Genomic DNA, 22,522 nt, shown 5'->3' on the forward strand with positions numbered 1-22,522 from the left:
AGAGGGCTTTCTTCTGGCAGCATTTCTGCTTAGATGAATAGAGTGGAGGGACCTGAGCCTTAATTCTCTGTCAACACATTACTGACCCGGCAGGTTTGGGCCACAAGTCCCTGAGCAGACCCGATTTCATTCTTTGCACATTAGTCTTTATAAGTCTGTCTTCATTATGAAAAGTGAAAGAGAATTCTGGAAGCTGTTTTTAAGGTCCTTCGTAAGGTGGTGAGAGTTTATGTACTCCAGGATGTTGTCTGAGAAACGGGAAGACGTCTCCTAAGCCCATACTGAGCTTGAGGCAAGAAGTGAGGATACGGCTTGCAGAAGGCCTGTGGGTCCTCCTCCATCTGTGCGCCTGGCGGCATGTTGTGTACAAGACAGAAAAGGCCACTTCTCCCCATTTACTGGCCTAGTTATGCCAGAGCGCTTGCATCTGAGAAAAATAAATTCTGTCTGACTTTTCTTGTCATCACTCACTCCCTGATGAGGTACAACTGGGGCTGAGAAAATTACGGTTCCAAGGTCATAAGAAAGCAAGTGGAAACTGTGGATGTGAACTGAGAAACGGTTATTGATGCTGTTCTGAGCGCAGTAGAATGACCGGTGAGCGGCTCCTTCGGGGTGGTGCTTGGACCCGAGTCCATCCTGACCTTCATCTCCTTCGGTCCCAAGAAGATGTTACTCTGCTTTCATGTCACACGTATCTGTTAGCATAGGAGTGAAATCTCTGGTCTTGAAGTGAACTAAGATACTTTTTCTTGCTCTAAATATAATACAGTAATGGTGCATGTGTTAAAGAGGTACTGTAGGCAAACAAAAAAGTTCATCAGTGCCTTGCTAAGAAAAAAGAATGAACAAAGACATAGGTTAGTGTTTTCAGATCTTTTAATAACTGGTACTTCAATCCCTTCGTCATCTCTAGGTTAAGCAGCTGTATCCAGGAGTATCTTAGAGAAAGATGGAGGTAGAATGTGTTCAAACCTCAATTCTTCTCCCTAAAACTTGTGGGAATTTGGAAGGTGATACTGAACCTGTTCCTGTGTCAATGTCCTTATCTGCAAAAAGGGAAGAACTATCTCTCCCTCACAGGATTGTTCCAAGGATAACTAAGATAATGTATGTAAAGAGCTTAGTATAGTGCCCGGCACCTAGTAAGTGCTCAATAAATGATCGTTTTAAAAGCGAAGATCACGAAGAAGCTTAGAGTCACGGTGGGCTAACCTGGCCTAGAGAGGTAGGGGAGGCGACTCTAAGAGCAGAGTATTTTCTTTAGTTTGCCTCTGTTCCTGCTGTCTCCTCTGTCTTCCCTGTCATCTCTGAATTTACAAATTACGTTTATCCTTCAAGATCTCAGATCAAATACCACCTCCTCCATGAAGCCTTCTGGATTACCTCAGCCAGAAGCGATCACTTCCTGTATCGTTGCCCTTTTTGTGGCATTTCTGTTTAGTGTTACAGTTATTTGTGCAACTATATCATCTTCCTTATAATGTTGCTTCCTGAAGGAGCAGGACCTTATCTTTTCCACTTTAAGTCTTTCTTTACACTCAGCACTGAGTGTTGCCGGTAGACTCTGATTGGGTACGTGAATGGCCATTAAGGCAGAAGCTTTGGTAGGTAAGAGCCTACAAACAGGATTAGTTTCTCCTAAACAGATTTTCAATGGTTTTCTTTTGGCGGGGCAGAGGGTAAAGAGCTAAAAATGTAAGTGTGGATTTATTATACTATAAGGATAGTTTATGTATATAAACAATTGATCCCACGGTTGCCTTTCCCTGAGCAGCGAATAACTTGTGTTCCATTGCCAGTTATCATCAAATGTAATATTCTAAACGGAAGGTGAAGAACACTAACTCCCCCCCACTCCGCCTTCCTTTTGTTTTTCTTTTTTTTTTGCGAGGGTAGGGAGGATATAGAGGGGAAAGGGCAAAGAGTGAAGGGAAAACCTCTGGGTTTTTTTTGAACTCAGGTAGGAGTTAAGGATAACTCCCAAGTACCCGTGCAAATGAATATGATTAACTTCGCTACTCCAGAAAAAAATTTTAATCCCAAAGTCATTTATTTTGGCTTTAGAATAGACAAGCATTTGTGTTGGGTTTTCCTGCCTAATTACTTTTTGCTTAAGCTTATTTAAAAATTGTTTTAAATTCTTTTAGTGTGACAGCCCAGCAAAGGGGGTGGGGGGTGTGTGGAGAAATGGGCCACAGATGGGATCTGAACTATAGGATTTCAGCTTTCCTGTATAAAAGCCTCCTGATACGCTGCAAGCAGGAGGGCAGAGTTGCAATCAGCTTTTCCGGAGAACAATTTGGCAAAATAGTTTTAAAAGTCTTCAAAATATGCTTACTCTTTGATCCAGTAATTCCACTTCTAGGAATGTCTTAAGGAAATAATCAAAGAGGCACGCAGAAATGTAGGGACAAAGCATTCACCACGACATTTATATCAGGAAAAAAAAAAAAAAAGTAAAACCAACTGAAAACACTGAATAATGTGGAATTGATTAAAGTAGGCCCCTGTCTCTAATGTGTGTAGTTATATTGTCAAATTATAGGCTTTAAAACATTTGCCACATCTTTCTAAGTGAAAGAGAGACAATAAAAGAGTAGGTACAGTTTGAAACAGTGCAGAGAGATAGAGCGGGGGGAGGGAGGGAGGAGGTGGGTGGGTGGATGGATGCCTATCCCAAAAGACACATTCTGCAAACGTTAACTTTGGTATCACCGAGTAGTGAAATCACGGCTGGTTTTGTACTTTTTTGTGTTTTTCAAGTTTTCTGCTTAAACGTGTATTGCTTTGTAATCAGAAAAACCAACTGTCATATATTTTAAAAGAATATATGTTTAAGGTGAGAATTCCCTGGCGGTCCAGTGGTTAGGACTCCACACTTCCACTGCAGAGGGCCCGGGGTTCGATCCTTGGTCGGGGAACTAAGATCCCACAAGATGCGCTGCATGGCCAAAAAAAAAAACAAAAACAGAATATACGTTTAAGGTATCAGTGAAAAAATAAAATATTGCTACACAATACCCACAAAGCAATAATCTGAACGCACAGCTGATAGTTTGGATTCAATGTATTTTCTTAAGGGTCACATTCATGCACATGAAGTATCAGGGATCACAATACACAAAATCAGACGTACCATAGGTTCAATTATGTTTCCCAAGTAAAACAGCAAAAATCTGGGAAGACACAGAGTTTCATGTGGACGTTCTGTTTTCTGAGACCCGCATGAGGGGGTAGACTCTTCAGAGCTAAGAGGACCATGGTTTTGCAAAGCTCCAAACACTAGTAGGTCTTCTGGGAATCACATGTAAAAAATGTTTACGGCCCAAATGACGTTATAAGAATAGCGGGGACATTTTAAATCACTCAATCTTCTCAAAGCAGTTCCCAGTGAAATGTTTTACTGTGTCCCCTTTCTCATCTCCTCATTGTCATCAACTCACAACTCCAAACCCACATGTTTAAACAGGGAAAGAGAGTGAAAGCGTGAGGTAAGTGATGGGCAACCACAAACCTTTGATGACCCCAAAAGAGCTCTTTGGCTCACGTTCTTTTAAAAAAACTCTCCTTTATATGATCAGCTGCGGAGGAAATTTGTTCTTCACTGTTTGCAGGCCCCCACTCTGTACACATGATGGGGTTCTCTTGTGTTTGCAGTTCCTAAATTCCTCAGACACCATGTGGCTTCACTAAAGGAAAATCCTTGCAGGTCCGGCTCCCCATTGTGTAAGGTCAGGTGGAAAAGCCTTTTGTGATTAACTCGGCCACCGTGTGTCCCTTGGTATTTGGAACTTCAGTGGGAGTTTTTATTAGGTGTCCGCATTTTGAATGCTGACTCACATAAGCTTCATCTAATGGGAAAAGCAGATAAATGTAGCGCTTTGGACACCAAGTCGGATCCCAGCTCTCCCAGTAGCTGTGACCTCGAGCACGTCCCCTTACTATGGTTATCCGTCTTTCTAAACACAGTCTTCTCCCACTTTGTTTCCGACACAGTTTCCTTACGCTGCCCCTCCTCCCCAAGAACCAGTGAAGACTCTGAGAAGCCTGATCAACATCCGAAAGGATACACTAAGACTCGTCAAGTAAGTTCAAGTTCCCAGCCGGCGGGGGCCAGGTTCCAGGGGCCCTTCTTCGTGAAGGGGCAGCCGACTCCCCAGGGGACCCACAGAGCGGTTTCTGTCAGACCCGGAGCCCGGCCTCTAGGCCTCCGGGCCGTGGGCTGCTGGCATGAGGGGTCTCCGCACCTAGATTGTTCAGAACTTTCTCTGATAGTCAGTGTTTGGGAAGAACTTTCACTCTCCTGGAAGCTGTCATGATTACCCCGATTTGGTGAACCTTCCAGAAAAAGAACAGTTGGAGGAGAAAGTGAATTCTGCAGATACCTCGACAAGCCTGTGTGAAGATGGGATGTTTGAACTTGGTGCAGGAAATCCTTATTTTATTGCCTATATTTCCTTTGTAATTTATTCTTAATCTCATGTGCCCTTCCTCTGGTGCACTGGGTTTGTTGTTTAATCACCACTGTCAGTACTAATTATCATCAGCATCTGTCTTCTTTGTGCTGTCCCTGAGATAGCACAATTTTTTTTTCTTTTTTCTTTTTTTTTTTTTGGCTGCATGGCAAGGCTTGTGGGATCTTAGTTCCCTGACTGGGGATTGAACCCGGGCCCCCTGCAATGGGAGCACGGAGTTCTAACCCTGGACCACCAGGGAAGTCCCAGAGGTAATGTGATTTTTAAACAGATGCTGCTCTCCAGATAGCAAGTCTGTCTACTAAGACTCACTGGTTCCCTGGGGAGACAGATTTGGTTAGGGCAAACCAGAGGTCCCACATTCTTCTCAGTTGACAAAGGAAGATGACTCGGAGAGCATTTTATGCTTGTATAGATCAGGGAGTTTATTTCTCTCTGATCATCTTTTTAAAATACAACCACTTCGGGGACTTCGCTGGTGGTCCAGTGGTTAAGACTTCCAATGCAGGGGGTGTGGGTTCGATCCCTGCTCAGGGAGCTAAGATCCCACATGCCTCGAGGCCAAAAAACCAAAATATAAAACAGAAGCAATATGGTAACAAATTCAATAGACTTTAAAAATGGTCCACATCAAAAAAAAAAACTAAAAAATAAATTTTTAGGAATAAAATATAACCACTTCATTGAGATATAGTTCATATACCATACAGTTCATTCATTTAAAGTGTACAATTCAGTGATTTTTTTTTTTTTTAGTATTTATTTTTTTATTTGGTTGCACCAGGTCTTAGTTGCGGCAGGCAGGCTCCTTAGTTGTGGCATGCAAACTCTTAATTGCGGCATGTGAACTCTTAGTTGCGGCATGCACGTGGAATCTAGTTCCCTGAGCGGGGATCAAACCCGGGTGCCCTGCATTGGGATCGCGGAGTCTTATACGCTGTGCCACCAGGGAAGTCCCCCGATTCAGTGATTTTTAGTTATTCACAGAGTTGTGCAACCATCACTACTATCTAATTTTAGAACATTTTCATCACCCCGAAAAGAAACCCGATACTCATTATTACCCGATACTCATTATTACCCGATACTCATTATTAATCATCCCTCATTTCCCCCCGAAACCCCTCTTCCCGGCCTAAGCAGCCACTAATCTGTTTTCTGTCTCAGTTTTTTAATATTTTATTTGTCCCTGAGGTTTTCAACTGCCTCCCCAGCCGCTCACACCCCCGGGGTCAACCCTGGGGACGGCGCAGCCAAGGGGAAACTCTTTTGCTGCAGAAGAGTCTGCAGCCGGCTGGCCCCCCTCCACCGGGGAGTTCCTGCCACAGCAGGATAGATGGAGGCTACTGAGGCCTCAGGAGCCTGCCAGCTGTCAGCTGCTCCGGCTACTTGTTTCTCTCATCACATATGGTCTGCTCGCGTATTTGATGGAGATGGATTCAGGGGTCTGAGCCCCCTTGAGGTCCTGGCCTCGGATGTGGCAGCCTGGCTGCAGCTCTAGAATAAAATGAGGCAACTGCTCTGAGCTTCTGGTTCTCACCTGTAAAATAGTGAACCAACCTTACCTTTCATGGCTGTTGTCAAAATTAAAGGGGATAATGAAAGGGAAAGCACCTGGTGATCAATAAATGTTAAGATGAAGGGTGAGTTTTGATTTTGTTTTTTCTGAGATGGAACTAAAGTAAATTCTGATTCTCAGATTTCCAGGTAAAGATGGAGGATTGAACATGTACCTTTGCTTCCTCTCCAAACCCCACTAAACAATAATGAGTATTTTTAAACAGCACAAATCCACAAAAATTGGGAGAGTGGGAAAGGAGCAACGGCAACAAAATTTTAGAGGCTGGGGCTTCCCTGGTGACGCAATGGTTAAGAATCTGCCTGCCAATGCAGGAGACATGGATTCGAGCCCTGGTCCGGGAGGATCCCACATGCCGCGGAACAGCTAAGCCCGTGTGCCACAACTACTGAGCCTGCGCTCTAGAGCCTTCGAGCCACAGCTACTGAAGTCCACGCGCCTAGAGCCCATGCTCCGCAACAAGAGAAGCCACTGCAATGAGAAGCCCATGCACCGCGACAAAGAGTAGCCCCCGCTCGCCGCAACTAGAGAGCCCACACACGGCAACAAAGACCCAACGCAGCCAAAAATAAATTAATTAATTAATTAATTTAAAAAATTTTAGAGACTGGAAACAGGTGGTGAATGTTAAATAACTTACTAAACCTGAGAAATCAGGATCCTGAACAAACAGAAGGAAAAGCTGAGAATCACCAGTTTGTACTGTGGTTTCCCCCAGAAGGCTCAGGAATTGGCAGTTCCAGGTACCTCTGGACATCTTGGGGGTGGGGGTGGCTAAAAGGAGGGAGGTTAGTGGAAAGTCTGCTTGAGAGGTATTCAGATCCCCCCTCCCTTAGACTACACAGCCAGAACTGCCCTCCCACACCCTGGCAAAAGGCTGGCAGACGATGCTCACTGGAAAAGTTCAAACAAAGAATCTCTGGACTTGGGGGACCGAGGCACAGCTAAGGGCTGGACTCAGTACTGAAATCAGGGGGTTAAGTGAATTCAGAAACGTTGGATGCTGAGCCCTCCAGCCTGCCCCCCAACCCCAACTCTAAGCCCAGGATGCCAGCAGTCAGGCCATTGTTAGAAGAGAGGAAAACTGTTCTTTGGACAATCAGACGCCCCCAGGTGGGAAGACCAAAGAGACTGGTTTTGGAGGTCCCTCTCCTGACCCAGATGAGTCCCCAGGGAAGCCTAGCATCCCCAAGCCCCACCGTGCACTCAGTTCCCATCAGGATTTTATTATTTTTTTGGCCGCGTGCCATGAGGGATCTTAGTTCCTTGACCAGGGATCGAACCCATGCACCCTGTAGTGCAAGCGTGGAGTCCTAACCGCTGGACCGCCAGGGAAGTCCCCATGGACCACAATTAGGGGGTTTAAATGTCTTAGTATGAGCAGACAACCAAAAATTCTCAGATGTATAAGGAACGCCTATCGTATGAAAGACAATTGTAAAACAAGCCAACAGGGGGAAAAAGTGGAAATAAAAACTGCAGGAAGAGGAAACCTTGATTTGTAGCCTCAGAGACATAGAGAAGATACTGCCTTCTTATTTCACGGACGCAGTGACACAAAGCGTTTAGCAAACAAACAAGGCTCTCAGAGCTTACAAACGTAGAAATGAAAAAACCAATAGAATATCGGAAGAAAAGTTGAAATGTTCTAGGAAGTGGAGCATAAAGGCAAAGCTATGGAAAACAGAAGAGGAAAGATACGAAGAATAGAAGGTCCAACAGCCAACTAATGGTTCCAGAAAGAATGGAGAACATAGAAGGAAGGAATCACCAATGACGTACATAATTTAAGAGTTTCTACAAAGGTCCACCGAGTGCTCGACCCTGGGAGCTAAAAGATAACGCAGCAATGCTCTGAAATGACTTTTTTAAAGTATTTATAATCCAGAATTCTTTACTCAGCCAGACTTTTTTTTTTTTTTGGCCTCGTGGCTTTGCAGGATCTTAGCTCCCCGACCAGGGATTGAACCCGCATCCTAAGCAGTGAAAGCACCGAGTTCTAACCACGGGACCACCAGGGAATTCCCTCAGCCAGACTTTCAATGACGTGTGATTGTATAATAAAATCTCTCGAAAAGTTTATCCCTCCAACACACCCTTTTCCAGGATGCTACTGGAAGTTGTGCTCCAGCAAAAGGAAAGTGTAACCCAAGAAAGAGGAAGCCAGGAGGTGCAGGAAGCATGCGATTCTCCGGGAGAGAGGCAAAAGGGACACACAGGGAGATGGGACAGGGAGATTCCAGGGTGGCAGCCGTGTGCAGGTACGGAGGGATCAGGGTCCAGATGGAGCAGGTCAGAAGGCTCCATAAGTGTCCTGCTCAAAAAGACAAGGTGCACAGGATACCTGGTACGTCTGAACGTCGAGATGTAGACAGCCAAAGAGTTTGAATTTGAATTAGTGACTAGTGCAGAAAAGACTAAGCAACTGAAAAAAAAGCAAAATGAGCACAAGCTCTAAGAAAAACTTACGCAGGAAAGGAAAAATTATTAGAGATTACTCTGTGGCTGAACTGTGAATAATGTTGATGGACTCACAGTCGTATAGACGAAGATGTCCTGAGCTAACAAAATCATGGTGTATCACATGGTGGAAGGGGTGTCCCAACATGGAGCAGAGTGAGGAAAGAGAAAGTCTCATTTCCATAGTAGGAGGTCAATAGATAATGCCTAAAACTGAAAAATGAACATGCAGATAAATGCCAAAATGGTCAGCTACAGAGGTAAAGGCAGTTTTCTCTAAAGAAGAGGAAAAGGGACAGAAAGAGACCTGCTGGTTTTTTGTCACAAGCCTTGTGGAAACTATTTAAACTATGTGATTAGTAACTTTGATTAAAATTAAAAACTTTTTTTTGTAAAGCCTGGCAAACGCACAAGGATGTTAACTGTGGCACCGTGAAATATCAGAAATCCCCTAAATGCCCCCTGATAGTGGTAACAAAGTGCTCTGCCGTCATTCAGAATGAGGATGGAAAGTGTATGATCACAAAGGGAAGCCCACAATACGTTCAATTAGAAAAAGAAAACAAGGGACATCCCTGATGGCGCAGTGGATAAGACTCCTCGCTCCCAATGCAGGGGGCCTGGGTTCAATCCCTGGTCAGGGAACTAGATCCCACACGCATGCCACAACTAAGGAGCCCTCGAGCCGCAACTAAGACCTGGTGCAACCAAATAACTAAATATTAAAAAAAAAAAGAAGGGAATTCCCTGGCAGTCCAGTGGTTAGGACTCTGCACTTCCACTGCAGAGGGCATGGTTCCATCCCTGGTCAGGGAACTAAGATCCCACAAAAAAAAAGAAAAAAGATTACTTTTAAAATATTAATTTGCTACTCCCAAATGCTGAGTCTTTGTGGTTTTCTAGATGTGCCGAGGAAGTGAAGACCCCGGGGGAAGAGGCCGGCAGAGCGAAAGTCCACTACAACGTGGAGTTCACCTTTGACACGGATGCTCGGGTGGCCATCACCATCTATTATCAGGCCACCGAAGAGTTCCAGAATGGGATTGCCAGGTAAGAACAAAGGACCGGGGAGCCACATCCTTCCTAGACAGGTTAGGGTCTGTGCCTGACGTGCTCACCTGTGGAGGAAAACATTCTTTTTCTACACCCAGGTGAGAGCTGGTTCCTGAATTTGGATTTTCTTCTACCCAGCCTTACTTTTTCACCTTTCCCCTTCAAACTATGTCATCTTGGTACAGTGACAGATAGCAGCATAGTCCTTCAGGTCATCATGATGCTGTTAAAAATCTATTAAGCTACCTTTCTGTGGATATGTGGGTTGAATAGATAACTTTAATAGCATTACCAAGCAAGGGCAAAGGAAAGAGATTATAAAGAAGATCTTTTCTTCTCTTTTCTCTTCCACTCTATACTGAGAACGTGTTGATAACTGAGAACAGGCATGAGACAGAGGAAACTGTCAGTAACTTTCGCTTTGCTTCCCACTTTGATCAACAGCTACATCCCCAAAGACAACAGCCTGCAGTCAGAGACGGTGCACTACAAGCGTGGGGTGTGCCAGCAGTTCTGCCTGCCCTCCCACACCGTGGACCCCTCCGAGTGGGCTGAAGAGGAGGTGAGCTGCCGGCTGGCGGAGGGGCCCGGCCACTGGGAGAAAGCGCAGGGCAGGTTCTGCCCACAGACCCACAGGGCGTGGGAGCTACTCAGGACCCTGGCCAGCAGCAAAGGATGGGCCCGGGTACTCGAAGGCCATGCTCCCCTTCAGCCTTGTAACGTCTTCACGCCCTGGGAAGGATACATCTAATTTTTCTATCCCAGAGTAGCCCATTAACCCAGGATATTTTGAGAAAGCCGTGTCCAAAGGAAAGACCTGCAGGTTAGAAGCCTTTACATCTAGGGGACTTTTTACAAAGAGACTGGTGGCCTTCAATTCTACGGACTTAGGTAGTTAACCAGGTTGATGGAAGAGGAACAGAGATGAGATTCAGGCTTCCCGACGAGACCTCCCTTTTCTGACGGATTACTGTGCCCTTTAAATGTGTTAAGTCCCTTTCGTTTTTTCTTTTTCCTTTTCTTTCAGCTTGGCTTTGACCTGGACAGAGAGGTTTACCCGTTAGTGGTCCATGCTGTGGTGGATGAAGGAGATGGTATGGGCGCTTCCTGTCTTCTTGGGCTGCACACGTGCCCGTATGTAGCGTGCAGGCCCGGCAGCAGCTGAGGCCTCAGAACAGCCTCCCCCATGGGTATCAGGCAGTTCCCACATCCCCACGCACTTTTTCTCCCACGCTTCTCGGGCAACGAGAGTCCTACTGGGTAACCTGCCCCTTCCCGTGACAGCCAGAGGGTTCATGTTGCCAGACTGTGGGACCCGGGGAAGGTGAGTGGAATCGAGGTGTGTTGTGGGCTTTCTTCTTCTTCATCCATGTGCCTTTATTTGTTTCAGAGTATTTTGGCCATTGCCACGTCCTGCTGGGCACTTTTGAAAAGGTCAGTGGGTAATGTTACAGGGCCTCACTTTGGTACATGTTGCTCTGTCTTTCCTGTGAGGACACGTGGATCCCTGTTCACTGGCTGCCTGCGCTCGGCAGAGTGGGTCCAGCTCCGAGGCTGCGCAGGGAGCTGGGGGAAGCACCACACCGGGGGCTACGCCACCAACTTGCTGCGTGACCTTCAGCTCCTTAGGCCTTGTTTCCTCTTCTTCTTTTTTTAATATTTATTTATTGGCTGCGTCGGGTCTTATTTATGGCACTCAGGATCTTTGTTGTGCTGCCAGGGCTTCTCTCTAGTTGTAGTGCATGGGCTCAGTAGTTGCGGCGCTCGGGCTTAGTTGCCCCACGGCATGTGGGATCTTAGTTCCCTCACGGCATGTGGGATCTTAGTTCCCTGACCGATTCTTAACCACTGGACCACCAGGGAAATCCATCATTTCCTCTTCTTAAAGAAGAAGGGCTAGACTATGTGCTTGAAGACCCTTCCTGTATTAGGAGTCTGTCATTCCACACTGGCAGGGTGGGGGGGGGGCTGGGGGGGCCTCCAGGAGGTGTGTAATTGAGAGAAGTAACAAAAGAACAGCTGATCCTCGTTGCCCTCCTTCATAACTGTGTATTTTCACTCCAGCACACAGACGGGACTTTCTGTGTCAAGCCCCTCAAACAGAAACAAGTAGTAAGTATTCGAGGGCCAGGGACTGTTGGTGTACCCCCTTCTCTCTCTCCACTCTTTTGCTAAAGCACTCTTCTTTCCCTCCCACCACCACCCCCCTTTTTTTAGATCAAAGAAGAAAAGCAAACAGGGAATGCTTTTCTGTGTTGGAAACTACTTGGGTGGCCTGAAAGGAATACTGATTTTTGGTATCTCTGTTGTTCCCGAATTGTTGGTGGTGAGGTAGCCATTATCTGAGCAGGGGACTTTAGAAAATGAAAGGACAAGATTTATCTCCTGACTTTAGGTTTAGGGAGAATGTTTTTATTTAAAATGCCAGGGTGAGAGACATTTCCAGCTAAAGGATAAAAGTATTGGGATCCAGTTCAAGGCCAACTGGAGCTCTTGGCGTAATTTATCCCAACATTCCTTTTCTCACATTCCAAGTTTGCTGGCCATCTGCCCCCTTCCAGAATGATCAGGCAAGTTACGCATATGTTGCTGGAAGTCCTAACCCCCGCTGTGTGCCAGCACTTTCCTTCCACTCTTGCAGAGGCAGGAGGAGGGTCATGGAAGACAAGGAGGGGAGGGGTGTCAGTGGCATTGCCAAGGGAAGGTGTGTCGTCACACAAGGGTGTGGAGCAGTCGGGTGGGGGGCAGGGTAGACCTCGGGTTGAGATGCAAAGAAAGCCCCCGCCCCCGCAGATGGGTGACAGATATCTGAAATTCTACATCATTCATTCTTCAGGTATTAAGTGCTCTCCACCCTTAATGAGGTCAATAGTAGTCGGTAATACTTTAGTATGAATTTGTTGATAATGTCCTTTCCAATATAATCACTGTGTTAAAGCAAGTTTTAAGAGAGGCAGAGGAGATAACAGATCCTGAGCCCAGGGTACGGCCTGGAAAGGCCTGGCCTCAGGGAGTTGCCTCATGGGAAGGCCTGGTTCCCCAGGACTCCTGGATGGGATGGAAAGGCTAGGGTAGCTCAAGGGAAATGGTTTATCTCTTCTTCTGTTGCTAGATTGGCATCAGCAACAGCCTTTGTCAGACTGGAGAGCGGGATGCGACATCGGTGACAGACTGGGCCTTAGGGGCGGGGATAAGTGGGACAGCATGGGGGGCAGGGGAGAGGAGTGAGCAGGCGTAAAGAAACAAGGGAGGGGCCAGCTTTGGCACCAACATGGCCCAAGCTAGTGGGAGTCAAACGGGGCATTGAAGTTGAGGTTCTCATGTTTTTTGTTTTTTTTGGGTTTTTTTTTGGCTGTGCTTCGGGGCTCGCGGGATCTTAGTTCCCTGACCAGGGATTGAACCCAGGCCCCCTGGCGGTGAGAACGCTGAGTCCTAACCACTGGACCGCCAGGCAGTTCCCAAAGTTGAGGTTTTAAGGAGCAAGGCCAACAGAGGTCATATTTTGCTGCGTGTTGGAGATGGGGTGGCTCCGTGGCCCTGGAGGGGGCGCAATCGGCTCCTCCTTCAAGGTCCTGCTCTCTCTTTGCTTCTGCATTTTCCCTTCCCCTCTTTTCCTTGCCCATTTCTTCTCTTTCTTTCCCATTCCCATTGCTTCCCGTTTGTAATGTCTAAACTTAGCTTTTATTATTACATAGCTAATGCTTCTGACACGTGGTCTTCCATCCTTTTCCTAGTTTCTGCCTTCCTTGACTGTCCGTTATAGCGACCTGCAGTACGAGTGTTACTGTTGTATTTGCGCACGTTCCCTGTTGGGCATAAGGGCGGGTGAATGAAGCATTTGATTTCCGTTCCCCTCCCAGAGAGAACACATTAGTAAATAAGAGCTTCCTTTACTCTTCTAGGCCTTTGATTTTTTTCATTGTGAATCAGTAGTCCTTGGTTACCGAAGGAGGTTGGGGGGTGGGGGGTGAGTTCCCACTCATCTCTCGGTGGAACCAGCCTCTGCCCTTGAACTTTTCTATTGGCTCTTCAGGTGGATGGGGTCAGCTACCTCCTTCAGGAGATCTATGGAATTGAAAACAAGTACAACACGCAAGAGTGTAAGGCAAGTTCCCTCCGCAGTTCTGAATGTACTCTTCCCAGGAGGCAGAGTGAGAACTCTGATCCAGCCAGGATCTAGGGACTTAGCATGCCAAGCTCTGGAATCCATTTGGTCCTAGAAGGGTATTCCTTCTTCCTCGTTTCAGATGATTATACTTATATAACATTGGAAATGAGAATATAGGCTGGTTTGGATCGGTTCTTCGGCAGGGCTCTGCTCACTCAGTTCATTGCTCCCCACTTCCCTGGGTGGCCTCCTGGGCCCCTTCAGCTCCGACTTTCAGACAGGACCAGATCTCAGCCTCAGAGGACGAGCTTGAGACAAACAGTTGCCAGAAGAAGTGAAACTGAGTGTGCCAGTGCACTTGGTAAACTACCAAGTTCAACGTAGTTTACCAAGTGCATTGTCTCAGCTGTGCAGGCAGGCTGCCTTCGAAAGAAGGTGTGTGACGTGAGGGTCTTTGTGACACTGGCTAAATTTCTGTCCCCCGGCCAGGTGGCTGAGGATGAAGTGAGTGATAACAGTGCCGAGTGTGTGGTGTGTCTCTCAGACGTGCGGGACACCTTGATTCTGCCCTGTCGTCACCTCTGCCTGTGTAACACCTGCGCCGACACCCTGCGCTACCAGGCCAACAACTGCCCCATCTGCCGACTGCGTAAGCCCCGGAGGCCCTGCTGGGTCCCCGAGGTCAGCCCTCGGGGGGAGAAGGGGTCGTGGCTTCTGTGCGGGCTCTTGTCCATCCTGACTTCTGCATCACCGTGTCCTGATGGCCTGTTTTCTTCTTCACAGCCTTCCGGGCACTGCTTCAGATCAGAGCCATGAGGAAGAAACTGGGCCCTCTGTCCCCAACCAGCTTTAACCCCATCCTCTCATCCCAGACATCCGACTCAGAAGAGCATTCAGTAAGTTGGGCTTTTTTCACCTTTTGTTGGGCTTTTTTCACCTTTCTTCACGTGACTTTGTGGCAAGTAATTAAACCTTGGCGTTCTGAAGTACTGAGTAAGCTGGCCGAGATCATGTTGTGTTAAAAACCAGCCAATAGTACAGTGGAAAATGAGGTTCTGATCATTAAAAGCTCCCCTTTCCACCTTGGGGACTCAGCGTCCAGTTAACATTTACCATCCCTAGAGCTGCCAGCTTGCTGTTTCACCCCAGTGTCCAGGCGGATGGGGGCGGGGATGGGGGCCAGCTCTGGAACGCCCCCAAGCAGAAACAAGGGGATGATTTACATACAAGTTACCATTTTTATCTGAATCCTCCGAGAACGTAACTGGTTTTTTTTGTCTTATTTCGTGACTTCAGGGACTGGGAGCCACGTAGATGAAATAATTCACCTCTGTCTCGTGGTGTAAGTGATGGTGTCAAGCCTCCACGCTTTGTAGTTATAGACCAGAAGGTCTTGTCTTTAGGTTAACACGCTAGTGGAAGAGATTAATTACCAATTATTCACTAAATGGTACTGGAATGATTAGGTAGTGCTTTAGGGAGAAACAATGAGTTTAGCACTTCAGTTCTTACCAGATAACAAATTCCAGGCGGAGTAACTAGTTAACTGCACTAAAAACAGAGCAAGCCAAACATTAATAACCTAGAATAAATTATAGATGATTCTTTAGTTGACTGTGGATGGGAGAGGGCTCTCTAAGCTTGAAAACAATGGAATGCTACCAAAAAAGAACCTGTAGTTTTTTTTTTTTTTTTTTTTGGCCACGCCGCGTGGCATGTGGGATCTTAGTTCCCCGACCAGCAATTAAACCCGCACCCCCTGCAGTGGAAGTGCGGAGTCTTAACCACTGGACCGCCAGGGAAGTCCCGAACATGTAGATTTTATCGCATAAAAATTTTTTTTTTTAGATGTGTAAAAGATGACCAAAGTTAAAACCAAACAGCAGATCATCTAAAGAAAAAAAATGCACTCACAACATTTGCATCAGAGGAAAGGCTAGTATCTTTACCATAACTCACTTGAATGAAATAGTAGATAAATGGGCAAAGGATATATAAAAAATTTCTCAGAAGAGGAAACATAGCTGGTCAACAGTCATTTTTTAAAAAGTCAACCACGTTAAAAATCAACAACATGCAAATTAAGATGAGAGACCATTTTTCACCTTCCACCTTTAAAAACTTCCTTTTTTAAAGATACCCCATGCTGGCCAAGAAGCAATTAAAACAGGTAGTCTGTACTCCTTGTAAGGGTGTAACTAGAAAGATCACTGAAAATAAACAAAACAGCTGTATATATTAAGAGCCTTAAAAACATTTGTACTTGGTAATCTAAGGTCGTAGAATTTAATACCCAGAAAATGATCTGAGGAAAAGAGATTTAGGCACAATAGATGAACAGATGTTCATCAAAGTGTTGTTTACAGCAGGAAATGGACACAGCTAAATAGCCAACACCAATGGAAGCGTAAGGAAATGTATGGCAGCTATGAAAAGGGTTGCATGTGAAGGAAAATATTTATGTTCCGTGAGGTAAGCGGGGTATAAAATTATCATTAACACATTGATCACAACTGTGTAAACAGTACAGAGGGAAAAACACTGGAAGAAAATAACACCAGAATGCTGACAAAAGTTATCACTTTGGGTGATTTGATGGTTGATGACTTTTTTCCTTCTTTCCACTTTTATGTATCTTCCAAATTTCCTGTAATGAACATATATTTCTACCGTAATCGGAAAAAAATAAACAGTATTAAGAAGAAGTTCATCAGTAAGCAGCGTCAAGGAACACGCGGTTCTCTGATAATTTATCTTTCTTCTGCTTCTAATACAGCTTCCCTTTGCCAGAGCCCCAGACTAGATGTAAAAGAAAGCGTTTTTCCAACGCAGAGGAAGAAACAACGCTCATACCATAAAAGGAAGAGTATTTAATTAATTTCCCAACCTGTCTCTGATTCCCCTAGTCCTCAGAGAACATTCCACCGGGTTATGAAGTGGTATCTCTTCTGGAGGCCCTCAATGGGCCCCTTACCGCATCCCCGGCAGTCCCCCCACTCCACGTGCTTGGAGACAGACACCTCTCGGGAATGCTGCCTTCCTATGGCAGTGATGGCCACCTGCCTCCTGTCCGGACGCTCTCCCCCCTCGACCGCCTGTCCGACTGCAGCAGCCCAGGACTCAAGCTCAGAAACAGTCTCTCCAAGTGAGTAGCCAGCATGCAGTAGTGTTGGCCCTGGGGTCCTTGATGAGGTGCTTTCAATCCATCTTTCACCTCCTCGGTGCTGGCTCGAGTCCCAAGTCCCAGGGCAGTGTAGACCCTCTGGGCTGTTCCCAGAGCTGCTCACTGCACTGAAGACCTGGGCTAGCACCTGAGGGGTAGTTATCCCATCCCTTGGGAGAGGAAAATAAGATGGTACATGGGTACTTAGGAGGATCCAGACGGACGAACCTCTCATGGGTTCTGTTGTGGGAGGAGAGTATGGGGTATAGGGACGGTGACAGCGTTAGGGTCATTCAGGCCCCTGGGAGCATCACCTAGTCTGAGGACCAAAGGGACCTTGTGATCTGTGTTTCTTAGGCGTTTCCATCCAACCAGGAGCAAGTCATAATAAGCTTCCGCGGCAGAGGAAAGGAAGGTATTTGACACATGAAAATATTGAAACCCTAGACATGTCAGTGGTTTTCCCCCAGTTCAGACACAATTGTCTGAAAGAGCTAAAGGTAAAACTCCGATTTTCCGACGCCCAGAAGAGGTCTCAGACCCTCTGGTGCCCTTTCTCACGTCCCCGCTCCTTCCTAAGATTTAGGTTCCCCTCAGGGCCCTCTTCTCCCTGTGACATCTGGTTAATGGGAGTGCAGGCGAGTTCTGTTCTTTAAGGGGCATTGGCTGCAGCTGCTTCTCCCTCTGGGCTTATGCAGGTCCATCTCCCAGAATTCTTCTGTGCTGCACGAAGAGGAAGATGAGCGTTCATGCAGCGAATCCGAGACGCCCCTGTCTCAGAGACCGTCAGCCCAGCATCTCAGAGAGGTGATGTGCAGTGTCCTTCCTTGTTTGGTTTTGGACTCCAGGTGCTCTGCTTCCTGCCTGCTGGCCTCTTCCGGCCTGTCTGCTCTCATTCATTCATCAAACGCCCTTTGAACACTCTCCGAGACAGCAGCAAAGGTGTCACCAGACTCAGTCTTTTATCAGTGTACGGGGCCTGTGTTACTGACCAGGCATATGATCCTTTATGCAGAGGACAGCAGCAGTGGGGACACACAAAAGTCCTGCCCTCCTGGCGCTTACAGGCTTCATGGTTGGGGTGGGGTGGACACAAAAGACAGTCAGTACAAAACGTATGTGTCAGGTGTTACCGGGGATCCGTGTGTCACGTAAGGGTCGGGAGGCTCGCTTTAAAAAGTGGTCCATGGGGCTTCCCTGGTGGCACAGTGGTTGAGAGTCCACCTGCCGATGCAGGGGACGCAGGTTCGTGCCCCGGTCTGGGAGGATCCCACATGCCGCAGAGCGGCTGGGCCCGTGAGCCATGGCTGCTGGGCCTGCGTGTCCGGAGCCTGTGCTCCACAATGGGAGAGGCCACAACAGTGAGAGGCCCGCGTACCAAAACAAAAAAAAAAGTGGTCCATGGACAAGGGGACTCCCCTGGCAGTCCAATGGTTAGGACTCCGTGCTTCCACTGCAAGGGATGTGGGTTCGATCCCTGGTTGGGGAACTAAGATCCCACATGCCACGCAGTTGCAGGTAAAAAGAAAAGTGGTCCATGGGCAGAGGAGGTGAGATGAACTGGGAAGATGTCTGAGGAGGGCGGGTTCTGGACGCAGGCGCAGCCGGTGGAAAAGCCGGGCGGCTGAGTGGAGGATGGGATCCTCTACCCTGTGCGCCTCTACCCTGGCTTTATGTAACAGAGGTCAGCGGGCTGTCGAGCCCACCCCTGGTAAGGCGGTGGGCTAGGTGCAGCAGAGCATAGGGAGGTGAAAAGCGGTCCATGTCCTGAGGAGCTCATGGTCCAGTAGGAGACAGGACATGTACATGAATAACAACACCACACCTGGCACATAGGTGTTAGTAAGTGTTTGTTGAATGAGTGAATGAATTTTAACCAGAGAAAGGAAGTGCTCCCAAAACAGAGACACTGACGTGCTGTGGAGGATCACGCTAAGTGGAGGGAGCCAGAAGCAGTGTGATGGCGGGGCAGCGTTTGAGCTGAATATCAAAATTTCTTAGACACGAAGAGACAGGTGAGAGAAACATTCCTGGCGGCAGGGACAGTACACGTGCAGCACGGAGCAGAAGTGGGGGCCCTGAGCAGGCCAGTGGTACAGTGGGAACGTGGCTTCACGAGGGCCCACCTGGCGGAGGTGTGCAGACTGGATTAGGCAGGAGACAGACCAAGCCAGGCAGGAGGGTTGCCTGAACCAAGGTTTGTTTTTTTTTTTAATTAATTTATTTTTTTTGGCTGCGCTGGGTCTCCGTTGCTGCGCGCGGGCTTTCTCTAGTTGTGGCGAGCGGGGGCTACTCTTCATTGCGGTGCGTGGGCTTCTCGTTGCGGCGGCTTCTCTTGTTGCGGAGCACGGGCTCTGGGCACGCAGGCTTCAGTAGTTGTGGCACGAGGGCTCAGTAGTTGTGGCTCACGGGCCTAGTTGCTCCGCGGCATGTGGGATCTTCCCAGACCAGGGCTCGAACCCGTATCCCCCGCATTGGTAGGCGGATTCTTAACCACTGCACCACCAGGGAAGCCCATAAACCAAGGTTTTAAGAAAAGAAGACCTGGAAGAGGAACACAGGCTGTAGAGAGAGAATCCGTAGGCCTTTGCATCTGCCCTGGGGTGCACGGAGGTTGCGAGCCCAGGTGACTGATGGGGGTGCCGGACGCGGGCTGGGGGGCAGGCGGTGTTTGTATTAGATCCATCGAGCTGGAACTAACCCTCCATCCCAGAGGAGAAGCCCAGCAGGTACCGGGGCCTCCACCGGTTTTGTGTTCTCTCCCTTCAGAAGGAGAGCTGTTTGTAATCCTGGGGAAACCTGGGGTGTTCCCGTGTCACAGCTGCTGGGTGACCTGTGTCACCTGAGCTGCGGTCTTTGTGTGGCTCCAGCAGCTGCTGGGCCTCGGGCAGGATGTGCTTGCCCCCCCCACACCCCCCCACCCCCCACCCCACCACCACCACCCACCCCCCCGCCCCCCAGACAGCCACTCAGGGTCAGGGCTGCATAGAAGTGATGAGAGGAGGAGCTGGCCCTCCCTCTGCATGTCGCCTCCTGCCGCCCCGCCCCGATCTCCCCTCTCCCAGGCCCCCCGCCCTGACCCCTCCCTGCCCCGATCTCCCCTCTCCCAGGCCCCCCGCCCTGCCCCGATCTCCCCTCTCCCAGGCCCCCAGCCCTGACCCCTCCCCTCTAACGTGTTTGATTGGTGCTTACTTCTTTCCCCCCAGGAATGTGGCATCACCCCAGAAAGTGAGAACCTGACCTTGTCATCGTCAGGAGCTATTGACCAGTCGTCCTGCACGGGGACGCCTCTCTCCTCCACAATTTCCTCCCCAGAAGGTACGCGATGGTGGGCGGGAGCAACTGCAGGTCCTTCCCCGTCAGCCGAGTCCGTAGTGCTTCTAATATTTCCTCCTGGATGGACTGGGGAGCAGCAAATTAATACCTAAGCAGCAGACAGAACAGGCCCCGGCTTGAGAGGAAGTGAGACTCACTCTCTTGCAATGAGAGGGTGGTCTAGCGGCTGAGCTGGGGGAGAAGCAGGCATCTCACTCCCAGTCCTGCTGTCGTAAGGTTTTCTTTAACATTATGACAGGGAAAAGCAAATCCCTCATCCCTGAGGTTGAGTTTGGAGCTCTAAAACGTAAAGGAGCCAAACCTTGGAAAACCTTCCATCTAAACCCTATTTGGTGAGGGCAAGGCCAGGCCGCTGGTGTCCTCACTGCCTGGGTGCAGCGAGAGAGCTCTGCCCCCAGTCCTCTCACAGCAGCCGGGCCTGACCTCCGTGTCCTTCCTCCAACTCCTGTCTCCAAAGACCCTGCCAGCAGCAGTCTGGCCCAGTCGGTCATGTCCATGGTGTCCTCCCAGATCAGCACCGACACCGTCTCCTCCATGTCCGGCTCCTACGTCGCCCCCGGCACGGAAGAGGACGGGGAGGCTCTCCCCTGCCCCCGGGCCTCCAGCAGGACCCCCTCAGAGGAAGGAGAGGTAAGAGAGGAGCATGGGCTCGCCCTCGCCACTCTGCTCTGCTCTGCTCTGTACTTGAGTCCCAGGGAGCTCAGTCCAGGGCCTGCCAGGGAGGTTGGCAGAGCCCCGCAGTGCTTGGGACGGGAGCCCCGGAAGACAGGGTACCGTGTCGTTGACTCAAAGGCTCCCTCAGATGTGATCTTCCGTGTGGTACCCCTTCTGTCCTGAGGACTTGGTTGGGGTTTGCTGCCAGGCGAGCTGGGTAGGAGGGCCGGTGGCGTCTGCACCTTGACTTTTGTGGCTCCTTTGCAGGTGACACCAGCGGCGTCTCCAGACTGCAACTTCGCGGGGCTCGCCGCCGCCGCCGAAGAGCAGGATGCAGAGGTGAGAGCAAGGTGGACTCTGGTGCCCCCACCCCGGTCAGAGGGACTGCCGGTGCCGGCAGAGGATGCAGATAGCATGGGGGCCGTTCTGGAAGAAGCCTTCCAAGGGGGCGCACTTGGATCTGTTAGAGCTAGGGTGCAGAGCAGAGGGATTGTCCGATTAGCAGAGGGCGCTGGTCTCAGCGTAGTAGGCGTGGGGTGAGTTCTAGAGGGAAGTCTTCCAGGCCAGACCCTTGAGAGGGTGTTTGTCCTCCAATTCACTTAGTATTTACCTGGGACAGGCATCTCACATCTTCCTGGCACTGGGGGACACAAAGACCGAGTGACATGGCTTTTGCCTGCCCCCCCCCCCCCCACCAATCCACCCATCCCGGAGCTCCATCTGATGGAGGAATCAGAGTTATAACTCAGCGTGAGAAGTGCTCTGACGGAGGTGTGGCCGAAGTATATGGAACGCCCAGCTCACAGTGGGGACTCTACAACTTTCTCTTGAGCCAGATGTTCTCAAAGGAGCATCTGGATAGGGTTGGGGATCCTAAAGGATTTCTGGAAGGTTTATGATCTCACGGTTTGCTTTTTCATTTGACAACTTTTATTTCCACCTGAGAGAAACAGTGTGAGCTGAACTATGACCAAGGGTATTCCTGACAGTCCTAGGGTCCCTCCGTAACGTGCCTCAGACCTGGTCCCTACAGGCCGATCCTGCCTCGCCAAACAAAAGCTGCCTCTGCTGGGCCTCCCAGCCGTCTCACACGGACAGGAAATGTATAGACACCGTGAGGGTGATGAGTTCTGTCTTCTGACGATCAATAGGCTCATTTCACTGCTTTCTGGACTCATAGTGCCTTCCTTCTGTCCTAGGGAAATGACGTTCTAGAAGAAGAGGACGGATCACCCACACAAGAAGATGGTAAAAGACCTGGTCTTTTGCTCCCTTTTATTATATTTCTTTCCCGGGTATTGTCTGAAGGGTACAGGAAGGGGCCCTGGTGTGACTTGGTGGCACTGCTCACGGGTGTGGCTTTGGGGAGAGGTTGTCTTCTTGGTGGAATATCAAAACGAGCAGGGTATCTGAGGACCTCAGCACCCTTCCCGGCTCTCTCTGGGCCTCTGAGCCAAGGCTACAGAAGATACATGGAGTTCTCCATTTACGTTGAGTAGGTCCTGAGGCTTCTTGGGCAACTCCCATCACCTTCCTTCCTGCTTCAGCTTCTCAGCTGAGTCTCACAGAACGGCTCTGGCAGCCCCAAAGTTCAGCTGCAGCAGGAGAACAGCTTCCTCCCCTTGGGGGAACCGACTGTTAGGCAGTAGGTTTTCCTGCCTTAGTGAAGAAAACGGCTGATGTTACAGTAG

At 48.8% G+C, this 22,522-nt stretch overlaps 1 protein-coding gene across 4 annotated transcripts in view; it reads left to right on the forward strand.

Annotated features, from left to right (window-relative positions):
- RNF157 (ring finger protein 157) overlaps positions 1–22,522 on the forward strand; it is an 80,767-nt gene that overhangs the window by 47,815 nt on the left and 10,430 nt on the right. For 2 of the 4 annotated variants that reach the window (XM_067717464.1, XM_067717463.1), the window contains exons 3-17: positions 4,000–4,088; positions 9,421–9,567; positions 10,015–10,132; positions 10,598–10,664; positions 10,961–11,004; positions 11,635–11,682; positions 13,604–13,675; positions 14,168–14,327; positions 14,462–14,574; positions 16,585–16,823; positions 17,540–17,648; positions 20,048–20,159; positions 20,635–20,807; positions 21,099–21,170; positions 22,031–22,079. In XM_067717464.1, coding sequence (XP_067573565.1) covers positions 4,000–4,088; positions 9,421–9,567; positions 10,015–10,132; positions 10,598–10,664; positions 10,961–11,004; positions 11,635–11,682; positions 13,604–13,675; positions 14,168–14,327; positions 14,462–14,574; positions 16,585–16,823; positions 17,540–17,648; positions 20,048–20,159; positions 20,635–20,807; positions 21,099–21,170; positions 22,031–22,079 — 1,612 coding nt within the window. The remainder of the gene's footprint in view (positions 1–3,999; positions 4,089–9,420; positions 9,568–10,014; positions 10,133–10,597; positions 10,665–10,960; positions 11,005–11,634; positions 11,683–13,603; positions 13,676–14,167; positions 14,328–14,461; positions 14,575–16,584; positions 16,824–17,539; positions 17,649–20,047; positions 20,160–20,634; positions 20,808–21,098; positions 21,171–22,030; positions 22,080–22,522) is intronic. The other 2 variants (XM_067717467.1, XM_067717465.1) reach the window with 1 other exon arrangement.

Source organism: Pseudorca crassidens, chromosome 19 (genome assembly GCF_039906515.1).
Source record: "Pseudorca crassidens isolate mPseCra1 chromosome 19, mPseCra1.hap1, whole genome shotgun sequence".
NCBI lineage: Eukaryota > Metazoa > Chordata > Mammalia > Artiodactyla > Delphinidae > Pseudorca > Pseudorca crassidens.